Raw genomic sequence first — 19,439 nt, 5'->3', positions numbered from 1 at the left:
TTGAATTTAGAACTGTGACTGTGAAACACAAATTCTTGTTCTGTTTTGAAGGGGACATTTTGACAAGATACAATAGCTCAATTGATGCAAAACACGTTCATGAAGTTTCTTGCACGAAATTCCTATAACATAAAGTAAATTCTGAATCTTTACTCCTGACAGTTTCAGTAGACGTCTGTGGAAAGGTCAAAGTTTATTTCTATTGCACATTTTTAACTGTTTGCACTGCCCCAAAGTCCTGTGCAACAAACACTAACAATACAAACAGAAAAGAACAAAAAATGTGGTTAAAAATTGAAAACAAGAGACACAGAATAAAGTAAAACTATAAGCTAGAACCTATCTAAAAGAAAATCTGAATGCCCAAATCAACTTGCATTAAAAGCCAGATTAAAAAGATGTGTCTTCAATAAAATTTTAAAATACTCAAGACTACGAGCAGTCTTTATATGCCATTATTTCAGTCGAGCTACAGAGGGCTCTGTCACTTTGAGAAAACAAGCTGGAGCTAGCCACGCTCACCCATTCCTAGCTCTGGCTATTATAATCGCTCAGATGCCCAAGAGGGGCTTGGAGTAGAACCGCTGCAGCTCCGACTTGCACATAGAGGTAGATGTTTTCCTCTTTACCCTTTTGTTATGTCACAAATGGAGACTTTTTGAAACAGCTTGCAAAGATATAGAAACCCACATAGTAGCCGTTTAGCATGTTCCCTTTATACCGTAAGTAAGATTTAAAAAATCTGCTTTGTGGTATCTATATTTAAATATTTAAACCCAATTTTATACTAACGTACTGTAAATGCAACTTCAAACAGCTCATTTTCAAAATGAACATATTTTGTAAATTTTTGCGACTTGTCAACAAGTAACCTTTATTTTGAAAAAGTTTTATAGGAAGTAGTTTTATTGTAGTGGAGCCTGACTCCGCCCAGCGAACTGGCAGTCGCTCAGGTGTACGGGCGTCCTGGGCGCTGGGTTTAACCATCTTCTGACGTTTGGCGAATGTCAGTCACCGCAAGGTAACAGATGTATTTCACTCGTGCATTTCGGTCAGATTTAATCGTGTTTTTTCTTTGGTGTTTGCTTGGTCCTCATTTTTTTGCAGCAGGGAGGATGGATTGTTGATGTGGCATTTAATTTATTTTGTTTTTTGCACAACGCGAAGCTGCTTGGTTAACCTGTCCTGACCTCCACTCCATCACAGCAACACGTAGAAGAGGAGTAGGTAGAAGTGTGTGCTTCAGCCTTTCTGGTGGTTAGAGTCTCCTCAAGCCACCGTGAACATCTAGTGATGTTAACCCGAACACTAGTGCTAGTTAGCTAACACTAGCTAGCACTAGCTAACTACTCAGTTGGGAGACTACTCTCAGGTGGCGTGATGCTCCGTAAAATCCCACGTAACTCTCTGAGATAACGTTTCAGAGTTCTGACAGAGCAGCTCTTATAGCGCCTTCATACCTGGTGGTGTTGAAGTCAACATTATACCTGTGATGTTATCATGGTTAGCTGTTAGAGTTAAGCTAACTACCTGCTGCTGAGTCTGTTTAGAGCACACATGTGGACCACCTATACTCAAAAGATTCAGGTTTGACAGAAGTGATGTAGTTTTTTCCCTGGAGGTTTTTATTTTACTTCCTGAACTAAATACAACATGTTCCAGTCAAATAAATCTAGAAACTTCCAGGTATCTTGTTAAGGCTCAAGGTTTTCTACTTGAGTCCAGACATATCTTTAGACTTCCTAATTGTAGGGTTTATTGTGCAGGGCTGTCATTGAGTGCAGCTCGGGTTTGGGGTTAGCATGATCCTCCCACATCTCTTCTGTCAAACTTTGTTCCTTTGCACGGTTTAGAAAAATATGCACATTATAATTTCCATAGTTTTTCCTTCTCGCAAACCTCATGAGGTGAGTCATCTGTACAAATGGCACAGAAACGCCTAAAGGATATTGGAGAGTATTCATTTGTTATCGTCATCAGTAGACCAGATTAAAGCTGGAAATCTCATCCAGCTGGACGGTTTTATCTGCGTGACCTCAGATTCAAACTGTGAATGTACAGGTTTTACTGACCTTGATAAATGTATACATTGAACACCCTTATAAGCTGTGCAGACCCTCCACCTTATGCCAAGATCACATGTCTGTAGACCCGTCTTGGTCAGAGGGTGCCACTCAGAGATAGAGCGGCAAGTCGTATTACAGAAGCTGCTTCAAAACATCAAATGTCTCTTTTTTTAATAAATCAAAATATTTAATCTTTTGCCGTATTATCAGAAGTATCCCAGATGTTGTGTTGTAATTGGGAAGCTATAACAATTCAAGTCACTGAATGGATATTCTCCATCTACTTGAATCCTCTTGCAAAGGCTTATGTCACAGCTTGTTAGATAAAAGCATTTTTTTCTATTTTCCAATCAAGCCACTGTTTACACTAAGCTATCGACTTAAATAAAGTATTTTTGTGTTTATCAGGTCTCAGGAATGGGCCATGGGCTGGATGGCTGATGAGCAGAAAAGTGGACCAGTGACAAGATGCTGGCTCGTAACCGCTTCCTCCTCCTGGTGGCGGTGGGTGGGGCTATGCTTGCCATCGTTAGCCTAAGCCTTCAGTTCTGTAAGTGTGTGTGTGTGTGTGTGTGTGTGTGTGCGTGCGTGCGTGTGTGTGCGTGCACGCACGCACATGTTCTGTGTATATCCTCTCATTGACTTTGTATTTTTAGAGCACTATTCATATACAGAACAAAGCTGAATTCCCTGTAGAGCGTCTAGCTCCACCTTTGGGCCTCTCTAGATTCTCTAAGTCCGTTCCATCCCCCTGCTATCCTGCAGGGATGCTTGGCTGTTCATAATTGTCTTTTCTGGGCATTGTTTTGGTTTTGTATTCCAGTGAAGCTCACTCTTTGCAGAGGAAACCCCTGTGTAGGTTAAGGCGATTAACTGGCCTTTCCTGGGTTGTAGTTGCAGATGTTGGTGGGGGATTTGAACATCACTGGGTCATGACCTAGGCAAAGCCTGCACAACAGGTCTGTTTGTTTTTGGATACATAACTTTTTAGGTAAAGCCTTAGTTATATGCTGGACTCCTGAAGACCTCAGCAAGGTGTGACTGCATTGTGACTTACATTAGGACAAACACCCACCTTTAGACTCATGCTGGCTTTGTAATTAATTAATCTCAATTGCATTTTAATCGTTCAGGAAAATGTGCTCTCAAAGTAAAACTTTTAATTAAAATTATGAGACAGAGAATGAAACATTAGACATGGTTATTACTGTAAACTAAAGCTTTTTATAAAAAATGCATTTTACTTATTCAAATGTCACTGTGTTATATGAAACAAGACCCAAATCAACTAAAATTTATAATTACAAATAGAAAACACCTGCAAAGGGTTCCTGAGCCTTTAAATAGTCTCTCTGTCTAGATGAATGACTGAAATAAATTTGACTTTGCACCAGATTCAAATTTTTCCAGTTTCACTTGTTTGTATAATTGGGAGTTTTTATTAGCATTTCTACTCATAATGTAGTAAAAACACACACATAAATAATACCGTAAATCCTCTAATACAGGCCCGGGCCTGTATTTGACTCAAGCTCATCAAGCTCCAGGCCTTTATTGGAAGGAGGGCCAGTATTAGAGGCAGGCCTTTATTTCTATTTGAGCCAAATGAACTAATGGTTCGCTGGAGTTTTTGACAATTAAAATTGCGCCCACATTTTCAAAGTTAAACACATTTCTTTTAACAACGATAGTTTCTGCTTCAGCCCTCTCCCCCCTCCCCCTGCGCAGCGGCCGCAAACTCACTGATGCGCCTGCAGCCTCTCGGAGTTCCTGCTGCTCTAAACATTAAAATAATTATTTCATTTTCTGTTCCTCACTTCTGATTACCTTCAGTGGTGTCTGTTTGTTGCAACCAGCAGGTACAAAAACTAACTTGTTTTTATTTGACAATTTTTCTGTCCTGTCTGTTTATTATCTTCCTGCATCTCCTCTCAGTCCTAAAGAGAAACTGCTACCTGGGTTCATATATATTCACCTCATGAGTTACCTTTGAACTGCAGCTCTAAAAGATCTACCGACCGCTAAAACAGCGGAGTGCTCGCTGCTTGGCAGCCGCATCAGTGATCGGTGCGTCACCGGAGGACAAGGTCATGCGCCCCGCTCCACAGCGAAACACAACAGGTGCAAATAAAATACAGAAAACATCAAAGGAAATGAACCGACATGAACGATCGCGTGTTAAATAATTTTTTGAGGTGGCGACACCTGATTGTTACTGTGGCCGTGCTCAGGAGGCAGATCTACCGACCGCAAAAACAGCGGAGTGCTCTGCTTGGAGGCCGCATCAGTGATCGGTGCGTCGGAGGACAAGTTGATGCGCCCCGCTCCACAGCAGCGAAACGCATCAGGCGCAAATAAAAGACAGAAAACATTAAAGGAAATGAACCGACATGAACGATCGCGTGTCAGTACCGACGCTCTGGCACAGCGCGTCCCCCCCCCCCCCGAGCGCAGGAGCTTGTCACCTGCTGACAGCAGACTGCTGTCTTTTCCGAGGGCTGCATCTTGCCGGTCATTATCGCGTGACAGCGACTAGTCGACGACAGGCATAAAAAGTCACTATAGTGAAGTCGACTAGTGACTAGTTCACACAACCCCTGCTGCTGCTCCCCAGAGTGTTCTGCAGCATAATCAGCACGTTCTCTTTGAACTTGATATCAAATTTTCACCTCCTCTTCGTCTCCGCACAGTTAAAGTTACCCTCGCGGTCTATCACTGGCAAATCAAAAGTGAGACGATGACACAACCGCCCCCCGTACTTGCTTGTTACCACATTCCACCCGGCCACAATAAGAGACCGGCCATTATTCACCTCCGCTGACTCCGACACCGACCAAAATTGGAGACCCGGCTTTTAATTGAATACCGGCCTGTATTAGAGGATTTACGGTAATCCTTCAAAATGACAGTAGAACAGGAACAAATATGATCTAGGACTTAAATGTACTAACTTTTAACACTAGAGCAGGCATGGCATATTCTGAGAATGATCAGGAACACTAACTGGTTCCAGTTGGATGACTGGAGGATGATGGGAAGATAAAAGATCATGGCGAGGAAATAATGATCTGACGAACAGGTGAGCGGACCTTCCTTACATGGGAAGTCCTGATGTCACGTTAAGAAGGGATGCTGCAGACCCGCAGATTCACGCCTGCAGCAGCGAATCTGGTGTGATCTCCAGCCTGATCACAGCTTTCTCGTTCCTCGCTGCCCCTGATGCACTTAAGCATCCGCCCCTTAGATGATGGCAGCTTCAACACACCTCACTGCTTAATGATAGTAATGCATGTGATGTTTAGACAGACTCGTCTCAGAAACGTATAACTCCCCGACAGCATTGTTTAGAAAATCATCAGAAAAGTTTCAGAGTGTTTCTGTTTTAACTTAAACTTCTGTTTTCAACTTTAAGACACGTTGCTTGTGATTGTTTACAGAGTAGTGAGAACACGGAGCGTTCTCCCAGCGGCAGCCAGGTGCCTCTCGTTTGTCTGACTACTTTCATAAACTACTGTTAGGGCACAGAATTATTCTGTCTGGTGCTTTCAGCGCTGCACACATGTTACGTAAATGTTAAAAATATAGCTTACAGCAACTTTTGTAAAGTTTCCGGTGCCACCGGGCAGCCGCAGCAGAGACAATCTCTGAAAAATGTCCGCGACACGGGCTCCGTTGTTGTCTGGAAGTTTTTTTTTTTTATCAAGTTAAGAAAAGAGGCGGACGTGTTTCCTAAATCCTGCATCAGTCCAAGCAAGGCAACTATTCCGTTTTAGTAGCCATTAGCACTGTGCATTGTTGTGTGCGTCAGTGATATTCAGTCTACGAGGAAGTCGTGCTATGACAAAGGTTCCGCCGTGCTTGAAATGCAAGCTGTGATTAAATGCGTAAATTTTTTTGACGCGTTATTTTTTTCTAATTAATTAATCGTAATTAACGCGTTAAAGTCCCGGCCCTAATTTTATGGTAACTGAAATGACACATACCATATCCAACAAATTAGCTGAAAAAGTGTTTTAAATTAAACGAAAGGAATTACCTTATGTGTATATAAGGTGTTCCTCCTTGAACCGTCACCTTATCGTGGTGGAGGAGTTTGAGTGCCCTAATGATCCTAGGAGCTATGTTGTCTGGGGCACTTAGTGCCCCTGGTAGGGTCTCCCATGACAAATTGGTCTTAGGTGAAGGGTGAGACAAAGAACGGTTCGAAGGATCTTTCATGGCGGTGAAAACGAAGAGTCGGAGTACCCGGCCCGGAGGGTTACCGGGGTCCCACCCTGGAGCCAGGCCTGGGGTTGGGGCCCGTGAGCGAGCGCCTGGTGGCCGGGCTTTCGCCCATGGGGCCCGGCCGGGCCCAGCCCGAACCGGATACATGGGCTCGTCCAACTGTGGACCCACCACCCGCAGGAGGAACATGAAGGGTCCGGTGCAGTGTGGATCGGGTGGCAGACCAAGGCGGGAGCCTTGGCGGTCCAATCCCCGGACAAGGAAACTAGTTTTTGGGACATGGAACGTCACCTCGCTGGCGGGGAAGGAGCCGGAGCTTGTGGCAGAGGTTGAGCGGTACCGGCTTGATATAGTCGGACTCACCTCGACACATTGCATTGGCTCTGGAACCCGAGACCTGGAGAGGGGTTGGACACTCTACTTTGCTGGAGGTGCTCCGGGTGAGAGGCGGAGGGCTGGGGTTGGCTTTTTGTTAGCCCCGAGACTCTCTGCCTGTGTGTTGGGGTTTACCCCGGGGGACAAGAGGGTAGCTTCCTTGCGCCTTCGGGTCGGGGAACGGGTCCTGACTGTTGTTTGTGCTTATGGGCCAAATATCAGTTCAGAGTACCCACCCTTTTTGGAGTCCCTGGGACGAGTGCTAGATAGTACTCCATCAGGGGACTCCATTGTCCTGCTGGGGGACTTCAATGCTCACGTGGGCAATGGCAGCTTGACCTGGAGGGGTGTGATTGGGAGGAACGGCCCACCTGATCAGAACTCGAGCGGTGTTTTGTTATTGGACTTCTGTGCAAGCCGCAGTTTGGCCATAACGAACACCATGTTCGAACATAAGGATGCCCACCGGTACACTTGGTACCAGGGCAGCCTAGGTCACAGGTCGATGATAGATTTTGTAGTCGTATCATCTGACCTGCGACCGTATGTTTTGGACACCCGAGTGAAGAGAGGGGCGGAGCTGTCAACTGATCACCACCTGGTGGTGAGTTGGATCAGATGGCAAGGGAACATGCCGCGTAGACCTGGCAGACCCAAACGCATAGTGAGGGTCTGCTGGGAACGCCTGGCAGAAGAACCTGTCAAAACGGTCTTCAACTCCCACCTCCGGCAGAGCTTTGACCACGTCCCGAGAGCAGTGGGGGACATTGAGTCCGAGTGGGCCTTGTTCCACTCTGCGATTGTCGAGGCGGCTGTTGCTAGCTGTGGCCGTAAGGTGGCCGGTGCCAGTCGTGGTGGCAACCCCCGTACCCGCTGGTGGACACCAGAGGTTCGGGGAGCCGTCAGGCTGAAGAAGGAGGCCTACAGGGCGTGGCTGGTCTGTGGGTCTCCGGAGGCAGCAGACAGGTACCGGATAGCCAAGCGGGGTGCAGCAGTGGCAGTTGCCGAGGCAAAATCTCGGGCGTGGGAGGAGTGTGGTGAGGCCATGGAGAAAGACTATCGATCGGCTCCAAAGAGGTTCTGGCAAACTGTCCGGCGCCTCAGGAGAGGAAGGCAGCAACTCGCTCACACTGTTTACAGTGGGGATGGGGAGCTGCTGACGTCAACTGAGGCTATAGTCGGACGGTGGAAGGAATACTTTGAGGAGCTCCTCAATCCCACCAATGCGCATTCCGAGGAGGAACCAGAGCTGGGAGGCCTGGGGATGGACTGTCCGATCTCGGGGGCAGAAGTTGCTGAGGTAGTCAAACAACTACACAGCGGCGGAGCCCCGGGGGCGGATGAGGTTCGTCCTGGGTATCTCAAGGCTATGGATGTTGTAGGGCTGTCATGGTTGACACGTCTCTACAACATTGCGTGGTCATCGGGGGCAGTTCCTAGGGAGTGGCAGACCGGGGTGGTGGTCCCCATCTTTAAGAAGGGTGACCTGAGGGTGTGTTCCAACTATAGGGGGATCACACTCCTCAGCCTCCCTGGAAAGGTCTACTCCAAGGTACTGGAGAGGAGGGTCCGATCGATAGTTGAATCGCAGATAGAGGAGGAGCAATGTGGTTTTCGTCCTGGCCGTGGAACTGTGGACCAGCTCTATACCCTTGCAAGGGTGATGGAGGGGGCATGGGAGTTTGCCCAACCAATCCACATGTGCTTTGTGGATTTGGAGAAGGCTTATGACCGTGTCCCCAGGGGCACCCTGTGGGGGACGCTCCAGGAGTATGGGGTGGGTGGCTTTCTGTTAAGGGCCATTCAGTCCCTTTACCAGAGGAGCGTGAGTTTGGTCCGCATAGCCGGTAGTAAGTCGGACCTGTTCCCAGTGAGGGTTGGACTCCGCCAGGGCTGCCCTTTGTCACCGGTTCTGTTCATCACTTTTATGGACAGAATTTCTAGACGCAGCCGTGGTGTGGAGTGTGTCGAGTTTGGTGGCAGGAGAATCTCGTCTCTGCTTTTTGCGGATGATGTGGTCCTCCTAGCTTCATCCAGCTCTGACCTTCAGCTCTTGCTGGGTAGGTTCGCGGCCGAATGTGAAGCGGCTGGGATGAGGATCAGCACCTCCAAATCTGAGACCATGGTTCTCGACCGGAAAAGGGTGGCTTGCCACCTCCGGGTCGGGGGAGAGGTCCTACCTCAAGTGGAGGAGTTTAAGTATCTCGGGGTCTTGTTCACGAGTGAGGGTAGGAGGGATCGGGAGATCGACAGGCGGATTGGTTCGGCATCTGCAGTGATGCGGACGCTGAGCCGATCTGTCGTGGGGAAGAGGGAGCTGAGCCAGAAAGCCAGGCTCTCGATTTACCGGTCGATCTACGTCCCAATCCTCACCTATGGTCATGAGCTTTGGGTAATGACCGAAAGAACGAGATCGCGGATACAAGCGGCCGAAATGAGTTTCCTCCGTAGGGTGGCCGGGCTCAGCCTTAGAGATAGGGTGAGGAGCTCGGACATTCGGGAGGGACTCGGAGTAGAACCGCTGCTCCTCCGGATCGAAAGGAGCCAGTTGAGGTGGTTTGGGCATCTGGTCAGGATGCCTCCTGGACGCCTCCCTGGGGAGGTGTTTCGGGCATGTCCTGCCGGCAGAAGGCCCCCGGGTCGACCCAGGACACGTTGGAGAAGTTACATCTCCAATCTGGTCCGGGAACGCCTTGGGGTCCTGCCGGAGGAGCTGGTGGACAAGGCCGGGGAGAGGACGGCCTGGAGCTCCCTAGTTGGGATGCTGCCCCCGCGACCCGGACCCGGATAAGCGGAGGAAGACGAGAGAGAGACGAGACGAGAGTATATAAGGTGTGTAGTCCTCATCACCGCTGTCCATCTCGATGGTTTCGTCCTCTGAAGACGAATCAACCTCTGGTTGTCTGGTGACCTTGTATCTGATGACTATCCTGAATATGCACAAAAAAAAGTTTTTAGTATGGAAAATTAAACACATTTTGTTAACATCTGAATACTTACACAGAGTTTTGAATATTGTTGTACTCTTCCTCGTCAATGTTTTCCTCAATTCCCACACAAGATAACCTACAAAAGTAATTATTGTTTACTTTTCCTGACAAATGTGACAGCCGTATACAGATACAACCTTGTTCTTACATTTGTGAAGATCCTTCATTTTTAGTTTCACCTTGTTCCATCACCTCCTCCAAATTATCATCCCTATGAAAATAAAATACAAGCACAAGAATATGCCCCCCCCCAGGGGTGCGCGAGCTGCCGCTAGGGGGTGCGCGAGGTGAAAAGTGTAATGGCTGCGGAGCTCAGAGAAGTCTGTCAAAAGTCACCATTAGCGTAGTCAGAAACTCATTCGTGGGTGGGCTTCAGAAAATGTAAGTGGGCCCAATAAACGTAATTGAAAACAAGTATATTTTGCTTGTGTGTGTGTGTGTGTGTGTGTGTGTGTGTGTGTGTGTGTGTGTGTGTGTGTGTGTGTGTGTGTGTGTGTGTGTGTCCTCCGCACATGCCCTAGCTCAGGGGTCGGCAATCCGCGGCTCTGGAGCCGCATGCGGCTCTTCCATCCATCTGATGCGGCTCTCTGTGCTTGTAAAATAATGAATGGATATTTAAATAAAATGCTTTATATTTTGCTGCATTAATTTTACATCTGTATGCCAATTCTAAATGTAAAGATTGTCTGCGTAAACCTGAACAGGTCCAACCCGGTCTACTGTGTGACCGGGTAGACGCTTCACGCTTGTGAGTAATCATATAGGCGCTTTCTGAGCTGAAGACGATGTGAGATTCTGGGATTCTCCTCAGACGCCACATTGGAGACAGGAACAAGCACAATTCAGCCAAAGTTTCATCATCAGGGAACATTTTCTAAGTGACAAGTCTCTCTGAGAGACCGGGTTTGGAAAAGTCTCGCTTCAGTGGAAGGAATCTTCCCGCATGCGCTCTGGTTCTGCAACGCGCTCCAAGCCCCTCTCCACATCTTCAGCTCACTGTGCACCTTATGTACACACTGACAGTGAACTGCGCTGAGCAGTGTCCAGCTCAGATGTTCAGAAGGAAATCTTTTCTTGAGTGATTTAGCTACATCTGCGATTTGCGTAGAATAAAGTGTCAGTTCGTCTGCATGCGTCGGGGTAATTCTTTCTATTCTTTCTCCATCAAAATAAACGATCAAATACGGGAACTGTCCGGTCAACACAAGCCTTGCTTTTAACTGTTCTGTTTTCTTGTGAAAATTGTTGCAAAGAGATAAAATTTAACTTGATTACCACCAGAGCCAGGCACACTTACACTGTCGCTGTAAATGAGGGAAAAACAAAATGATCGGATCCTTTTCAGACCTTCCCCACCTACAAAGTTTAATTACAACAATCAAACGTGACACAGCCTGGATTTGTATTCTGAACAGTCTAAACATGTTTTAAAACGAAACGTATGACGTAGGACCTTTTAAGAAAAGGCTCAAGACCCACCTTTTTAGCTTAGCTTTTAACTGATTACTATTTATCTAGTCTGTTTAACTGTATCACCTGTCATATTTGTTTATTTATATATATACCTATTTATCTCTATTACTTAATTTTATTATTTTATTTGCATCTTAGTGTTTTTATATGATTATGCTTTCTTTTACTGTCTTTATAATCACTTTTTATCAGTTACTTTCTATCCATATTAGCTTTTGTTATTTTACATGTTATATATTTTAATCCTCCAGTGTTTCCTCTGCGGAGCCCTCTGCCTTGGGGCTAGTGGTTGTCGGCGGCGGCCGGGGCGCTCCTCGGGTAGTGCCCGGGCAGTGGTGGGGTTCTCCGCCCTCCCTCCCTGGGCGTCATGGGCCGGTGTCTTGGCTGCTGACGTAGATCTGTTGCTGTCGAGGCAGATGGCTCCGCTGATGATGTGTCGTCCATTACCTGACCCATCTGAACTCAGCCTATTGTTTACTCTGTTGTTCGTGTGTGTGTGTGTGTGTGTGTGTGTGTGTGTGTGTGTCTGTGTGTGTGTGTGTGGGTGTGTGTGTGGGTGAGTGTACGTTCACCTTGGAAATTGGTTGCGGGAGGGGAACTGCAATTGTCAATAGTTTTATTCCTTGGGGAGGAGGGCTGGGATGGGAATATGGGATCTATGGGGCCATTTGAATCTGTGAAGCACTTTGAGTTGCATTTTTTTTGTATGAAAAGTGCTATATAAATAAAGTTGATTTGATTTGATAACTACAGCATCCTGAGATCCTATATTTTTCCACAGAAAAACATATTTTTCCCGTCAGCACAAGTTTAGGCTGAATCCAAAAGAAATTCTAATTTCCCAGCTTCCACCCAGCATTCAAACGTACCACGTACGCACAAATCAGTCAGGTGAGAAAATAGTTTCAAAAGGATTTTTGTACCTGTAAACTGATCTGTGTGTAATGTAGTTTTGTCCGTGTGTACCAGGTGGTGTGTGTGTGTACTCAATTATTTGTTTGTGTAGGAGCTGAAGTTACACACAAAAATGTAAACACAAGTTGCAAATCAAGAGTTACACACACACAAATCAAGAGTTACACACACACAAATCAAGAGTTACACACACACACAAATCAAGAGTTACACACACACAAATCAAGAGTTACACACACACAAATCAAGAGTTACACACACACACAAATCAAGAGTTACACACACACAAATCAAGAGTTACACACACACACAAATCAAGAGTTACACACACACAAATCAAGAGTTACACACACACAAATCAAGAGTTACACACACACACAAATCTAGATACACACGCACAGGTCTTTTGAAACTTTTTCTCCCCATACTTTGGCAGCAAGCAGGCTAGCAGCGAACTGGCCCACGCTGCAATAGCCAACGGCTAGGTCCGTCATTCAGCAGTTTAATTCTTCATTGTGAGTTTTAAATCAAACTAATGTATAAAATGAGAGAAACAATACTTCCATCTGTCCACAAAACACCAGTCAGGGAGAAACCCTTCTACGGTTGGATAAAGTTGTTTGCTCCTATAGGACTCTCTGCTGGACTTTACTTGAGGTCTGGTTTGGCACATTATACAAACTTATTGTTTTCTTGTAACTAGAAATTCCTTGTTACCTTTCCTTAGTAATACATGGTATAATCTCTCACCACCACTAGTCATCAGCCACTTTTAGTTTTCTACTCAGTGTCTTATTGAAATTCTGTTAGTTTTCTAGTTTTAGTCTTCAGTGTTTTATATGTAATTCCATTGTTTATTTTTGTGTTTATTTTGTAATGTTCGTGCTGTTCGAGCTGCCGCGTGTGCGTGTGTTAGACCTATGATAAAATGGTTCATATGATACACATTTCTGTCGTTCCTCAGCCACAACACTTTGTTTCCACCTCTTTATTTTTACTGCAATGACTGGAGGCTGAAATAGTTTTAGGTGCATGTTCCGTAGAGTTGAGCGTGTACAAAAGCCCTGTTGTGTAGGCAACAGTGACAGAGCTGCTCTGAAAGGGTTTGGTTGGTCTTGGCAGGCATGTTTGGATGGATAACTGGGAGGTGGCGGTGTATAGGGAACAGGTTCAGTATGGTAATGAATGAGCACCAGTGTTTGTGGCCAGAACTCAAGTAGCTGAGCTGTTCTCAAAATGGTCTCCTCTGTTGCTGCACACTTTCCTTTCTTCTTCATCTCTGGTGAGATAATTAAGAACCTTAAAACTATTTAATTCTCGTATTTATTAGAACACTCTTGGTTATTTGTGCTTACTGATGCTGGTTTTGGTGCATGTTTATTCCCTTCATTGTTGTCTGGTTGCAAAATGTACAGAAAATTCTTTTTTGTGGTACTTTAACTGTTTATAAATGTCTGATGTTTGTTCAAGTATTGATCAGTGAGATGAATGTGTTCCAGTTTTATAGCATCCGACTGTTAATGGTATGAAGCACTTTTATGTAACATGGGAAGAGTAACCTGTACACAACCTGTATTAGAGTACACATTGTTGGTGTTAAAGAACTGAACCAATCATACTGGAATTTTAAATGTTATAGATTAACCGGCCAAAAAGAAGGCCACACTGTAATATTTCATTGAACTGCCTCTAGCTTTGATTACAGCACACATTCACTGTGGCATTGCTTCACTAAGCTTCTGCAACGTCACCAGACTTATTTCCATCCAGTGTTGCATTAATTTTCAACAACATCTTGCATAGACGATGGCAGAGTCTGAGTTGCACAAAGCCTTCTCCAGCACATCCCAAAGATTCTCAATGCAGTTCAGGTCTGGACTCTGTGGTGGCCAATGCATGTGTGGAAATGATGTTCATGCTCCCTGAACCACTCTTTCACTATCTGAGCCTGATGAATCCTGGCATTGTCATCTTGGAATATGGCCGTGCCATCAGGGAAGATGGAATAACCTGGTCATTCAGGATATTCAGGTAGTCAGCTGACCTCTTTCTTGGAGTACATCCTGTTGCTGAACCTAGACCTGACCCACTGCAGCAAGCCCAGATCATAGCCCTGCCCCCACAGGCTTGTACAGTAGGCACTAGGCATGATGGTGCATCACTTCATCTGCCTTTCTTCTTACCCTGATGCACCATCACTCCACCCATCTGGACTCATCAGACCAGTTTTAATAATACATTGGACAGTTCTTAACTAGGGCCCGACCGATATGCTTTTTGGGGGCCGATACCGATATAAAACTTTTAACAAAGGCCGATAGCCGATATAATGGCCGATAAATCTCCCTCACAAAAAAGAAATAAATACAAATGTTCTTAAGATTAACCCCTTCATTCTCTGCCTTTTTGATGCTAACTTATTTCTCTATTACACACCAAAGAACTGTCTCAATAACTCACTGGGGTTTCCAAGTAATGCAAATTAGATTTATTTAGCAATCTCAAAAACAACAGAACACACAAACTACTACTGAAGATGAGCAGATGCTGCAGATGACATCACCGGATGGATCTTTAGTGAAGTGGTCCCACACCTTACTACGACCCTCTTTTTCCATCTGTAATAAAATAATCAGCATAAAAGTACAGTTATATATCTGTTGATACCAAGACAAAGTAAAATACATTAAATGTGGCATTTTTATACTTAAAAGTTTAAAAATTATCATGTAAATAAATGAAAAATTATCATATAAATAAATGATATCAGACATTGCGGCTAAAAACCAATGGCTCTGTTTTTGTTTGGTTCCCCAGCTGTTAAGGGTTTCTCATTTACTATTCAAGTCTTTTTTATTTTTTTCCTTCCACTGAATTTTCTACTCCGTTTGTTGTCAGGTTTTTTTTCTAGTTGTTCTTCTTTTCCTTTTAGGATTCTTTCTTCTTTTAAATCATTTTCATTTATAGTTCCTCCCATGTTCCCCTGCTGTCCTCTGCTCCCACTCACAGCTCCTCCTCATAACTAGTCCTCTGTCATCTCTCACTCCTCAGTGCATACGGTTCAGTTTCAGTCATACTCTGCTGGTTTCAGCGTCCTAGCTACCTGATTTTATGTCTGTCACCTGATTTTTGGCATTAAAATACTTTTTAATTTTACACTTTTGTGTTTTGGATCCTTTCCAAAGCCGACAGTATTAGGGAAATAAAAATAAGATGCGTTAAATGACTAGTATGTGGCAATATATAAGCCTTATGTAAAATACAAGGCTGAAAAAATACAATGGATTTATTCTATTGTAGAGAGGAATGTTTATTTTCTCGTATTACCGCCCCCCCCTCCTCTCCCAGCTAGGGAGAGGAGGGGGGGGGGGGGGGGGCTCCCTGCACAGCGTTTCATTGCTTTGTTGCCAACCCCCCTGTTACAACCCGTCTAGGAGGGCCAGGCTGTAACATAAAAATGGTTCCATCTTCCACCAATTCCAAACCACCACACCAGAATTCCGTGTACAATAATTTATTCACAAGATCAAGGTGATGAACTAAGGACGAGGGAGGATAAATAACTCAGGGTGAACCAATGCCTAAAACAATAAACAAAACACCTCTAACTTCAGGATGACAACTGACCTACAAACTACAAACTTAAAGGAAATAATTGACAACCAAACTTGCCTCCCTGACTATCCAAAACAGGAGAAAACAGGAATGCAAAGAAAAAAAGGCGGTTCACCCCTACAGAATCCTCGAATGGCAGGTACTAGTCACAAAAGGCACAAGGGCATCACACAAACACAGAGCATCAAGTGGTGGCTGATTGGAATGAGTGGAGGATGAAGAACACAGCTGCATCTCATCAGGCTCCTTTTAACAGCTTTGCCCCAGCTGATCTTCCAATCCAAACGTCCCCTGGCCATCATCCACCAATCCTAGGAGGGCACCCGCACACTCAAAATAACACAAAAAAAAAGAATAGTATAAAAATAAAAGAAATAATGTTCCTTATGACCGTGGTCATAACACCCCCTCGCCCGTCCTCAGCTGCGACAACGGTCGTGTGCCGCCGAAGCGCCGCGAAACAGGAACCGCCTTCATTCGTCGCCCTTGTCATCCTATTCTATAGGCCACATGGGCCACCGAAGCGCTGCACGCCGGCGCTCCAGCCCGCGCGCCGTGCAGCGATCGTTTTGGCGTCTGCACTATTTTTTCCACGAGCCGCGGGTGAACCGCGTGAGTTTAAAAAGACTGCTGAAGAGCGGAGGAAATTGAGAATATTCCAGAATGTCTACCAGAAAAAGGCCAGCAGAAAAAGGGGAAGCAGCGTGAGCTCTGCATAGAGCGTAATGCTGTGGCAGTCTTATTTTATTTTTTCAGGTTAACTTTTCAGTACGAGGCCACGAGGCACACAATAAACTTAGGAAGCATGTTGAGGGGAAACATACTTTTATCATTGCTTATTTTACCGTTCAACTTACCACTGACACAACAAATATGCTTAAAACTGAAGACTTACCTCCTACTTCCTCATCACCGTCATCTCTGCTTGACTGAATTGCTTCTGCTGCTCTGCTGCATGTGTGCTGTGACGGTGGCTCCACCCCCCGAGGAGTGGAGCCACACAACATGAGTTCATAAAGCTGGCACCATCTGCTGGATAGGTAGCGCAATATCGGCCATATCGGCCGTCTTTTTGGCCGATAACCAATAGTGTTAATGACCCCAATATCGGCCGATATATCGGTCGGGCCCTATTCATAACCCAGTTTTAGTCGTTTCTGCGATCCCCTTAGATGTTTTCTCTGCTTGATGCATGCTAATGATCTGACTATTCTCAAACAGACTTGCATCTTTTCCACAACCACCAGATGTGTCTTTCCACATGGTTGTTTAAGAAATAAGAAGCAACTCATTGTACTAGTGGGAGTTAAATAACTTGTTGCAGGTAAAAGATAATTGTCCATGCAGTAATTATCCAATAGGAGGCTCCAACCTATTTGCTTAGTTAAATCCAGGTGACCACGTATTTATTTATTTGCAGAGCAGTGTGTATTTACAGCTTTTTTCAATCGCTAACAAGCGCTCACCCAAATGTCAGATACTTGTTCTAAACTCTTAACACAGATTCACTCCTGCAAAACACGATTGGCCAAATGGATAATTTTCTTCTCAAGAAGACATTTTGATAAACATATACTAACTCTTCATTTCAAAATAGAACATATCTTTCCCTGCACACACTTCCTTTACCAAACACTGGACATCTGACTCAAAGTGAAATTATTCTGTCAAAAAGTAGAACTTGTTTTCACTCCACAAGATACATTCAGTCAAAGTACACCAGGTTTCAAAATACTGGCGATTGTTGTCATTACAAAAACCACATAGAGTTTTATGTTTTAGTGTTAGAGATATTTGCATGCAAAACATGCAGTCCACCATTTTTACACTACATTTCTTGGTTGTGAACTGTACGTCCACATATAATGTGCACATTTCAAAGCATTCCAGTAAAAAGCTAATTCCTTTACTGTTTATTTCGGGAGGTACAGCAGAAATGTTCACAGTATGACGGAACAGAAATTGCTCGTAGTGAACAAAATATCAATGAAACAAGCAAAAGCATTTCGACCAAAAAAAAAAACTGCACAAAGCCCAGATAAAAAGGAGGCAACTGCAAAACACACAAAATTACTGTAGCTAATCTCTACGATCTTCAGGGTTAGGCCACATGTTTTCATCATCCTCGCATCTGATATCATCCAAAGCGATGCACCTGGGATAAAACCGCTTGCTGTGTTGTATCCACCCTTGGCATTCATCAACCGTGATTTCCCTGCAGCCAACATCCAAAGCTTCCAGGAGAGATGTGTGGTCATGTGGCTGATGGTCGTAAGCCTTCCACCTCCATGCAGAAAAGAACTTCTCATGGAGTTGAGAAAAGGATATACATTATACCTGGACATATAGTTGTTGCAGCTCCATGACTCTGTCACTGTTCCTCTCTAATGGAACAGTGAAGAGCTGCTTCATCCTCACTCTGTGTTTGGACAATGTCCGTGTAATGGTTGTGAAGCTGACGCTATCAGTATTGTCAGATATCTCATGGTCTTCCACTATTCTAGTCTGAATTTCATGCAGTTATATTGCATGTTTGCAACAACCATTTCCACAATGGCAAGCTCTTGATCATTATTGAGGAGCTTTCCTCCTCTTCCCTCAGCAGGTGGAAGCTGTTGTATTCTTTAGAGGGAAAACAAGTATTACTGTATCGCCTTATTTATACTTCAAGTGACAATAGATGCAATCCATTATAAAAATGAAATACTTAGTAATTTGTTGAAAGATGTGTATAATGGAGGCAACCGTTGACCGACTCAAATTGGGCTGCCAACCTCTCTTAATGAAAGACCATGGTTGATTACATGGTCAATGATGGTGGCACAAATTTCATCACTGACTACTGTTCTTGCAGCCCCTGGAATGCCGCCACCACCACGCAATCTTATGCATCTACCTTGCCCTCTCACTGGGCCTGCTTTTCTCCCTGGGCCCCTTGCTCTTACTCTTCCTCGTCCAGACATTGCAATGTTTGTCTTTTCTGTTTCTGTTTCCAAAAACATGACACCTCAAAGTCCTCCTTTTACTTTAGTGTCAGTGTCCTAGAAAAATAACACCTTCCACTGAGTCTAAGCCTGAATGTAATCAGCTGAGGTAGGCCCAATTTACCCAACATACATCAGCTGTGTGTAAATTATTCAATTGTTATCAACTGAGCTATATTGTTTTTGAACTCATCATTGCAGAAGCAGAGGTTTTTATACTGCATCTGAGGTTAGGAATATTGTTTTTGCTATTGTGGGATGTTGTGTGTTAACATTTGCAAATACTACTAAAACAATCCATAATTTTGTTGGGTGGAATAGCGTCTCTGTTAAGACAATGTAAGCATTATGGAAATCTGTTGACTGACAGCATATTGTCTGAAAACGACATGAAATGTGTGAATTATATGGCCACAAAACACCAATGCTGTGCTACTTGTATTTAGAGTTTTGAAAATGTGACAACTGTTTGGACAAACGTTTGTTAGCGACTGAAAATAACTAATGTAATTTAGAATGTTTGCTTAAGTAATTATGACCCATTGCGCTTGTTTTGTTGTATTCAAACACCAGAATTAAACAAACCAAATTAAATCTCGTTTTTGTTGTGCACATACCTGAGATGGATGTGTAGGGGCAACTGGTGGAAGTATGGGAGGACCTGAGTCTGGATAGGCTAATGTTTGTTTACAATTGTAGGTAGATTCAGACAGAATCATCAGTGGGCAGAGTATTTTGAAGACCTCCTCAATCCCATCGGCATGTCTTCCAGTGAGGAAGCAGAGTCCAGGGACTTT

At 44.5% G+C, this 19,439-nt stretch overlaps 1 protein-coding gene across 3 annotated transcripts in view; it reads left to right on the top strand.

Moving 5' to 3' along the window:
• The first annotated feature begins 903 nt into the window (after window positions 1–903).
• The window catches only part of pxylp1 (2-phosphoxylose phosphatase 1), a 31,535-nt gene continuing 12,999 nt past the window's right edge, over window positions 904–19,439 (top strand). The window contains exons 1-2 of one of the 3 annotated variants that reach the window (XM_070543737.1): window positions 904–1,021; window positions 2,475–2,616. In XM_070543737.1, the coding sequence (XP_070399838.1) occupies window positions 2,535–2,616 (82 nt within the window). In that variant the 5' untranslated portion in view covers window positions 904–1,021; window positions 2,475–2,534. Of the gene's footprint in view, window positions 1,022–2,474; window positions 2,617–13,130; window positions 13,326–19,439 lie in introns of those variants that run through there. The other 2 variants (XM_070543738.1, XM_015975726.3) reach the window with 2 other exon arrangements.

This window comes from Nothobranchius furzeri, chromosome 13, assembly GCF_043380555.1.
Source record: "Nothobranchius furzeri strain GRZ-AD chromosome 13, NfurGRZ-RIMD1, whole genome shotgun sequence".
Lineage (NCBI taxonomy): Eukaryota > Metazoa > Chordata > Actinopteri > Cyprinodontiformes > Nothobranchiidae > Nothobranchius > Nothobranchius furzeri.
This window is presented reverse-complemented; position numbering and strand designations above follow the sequence as displayed.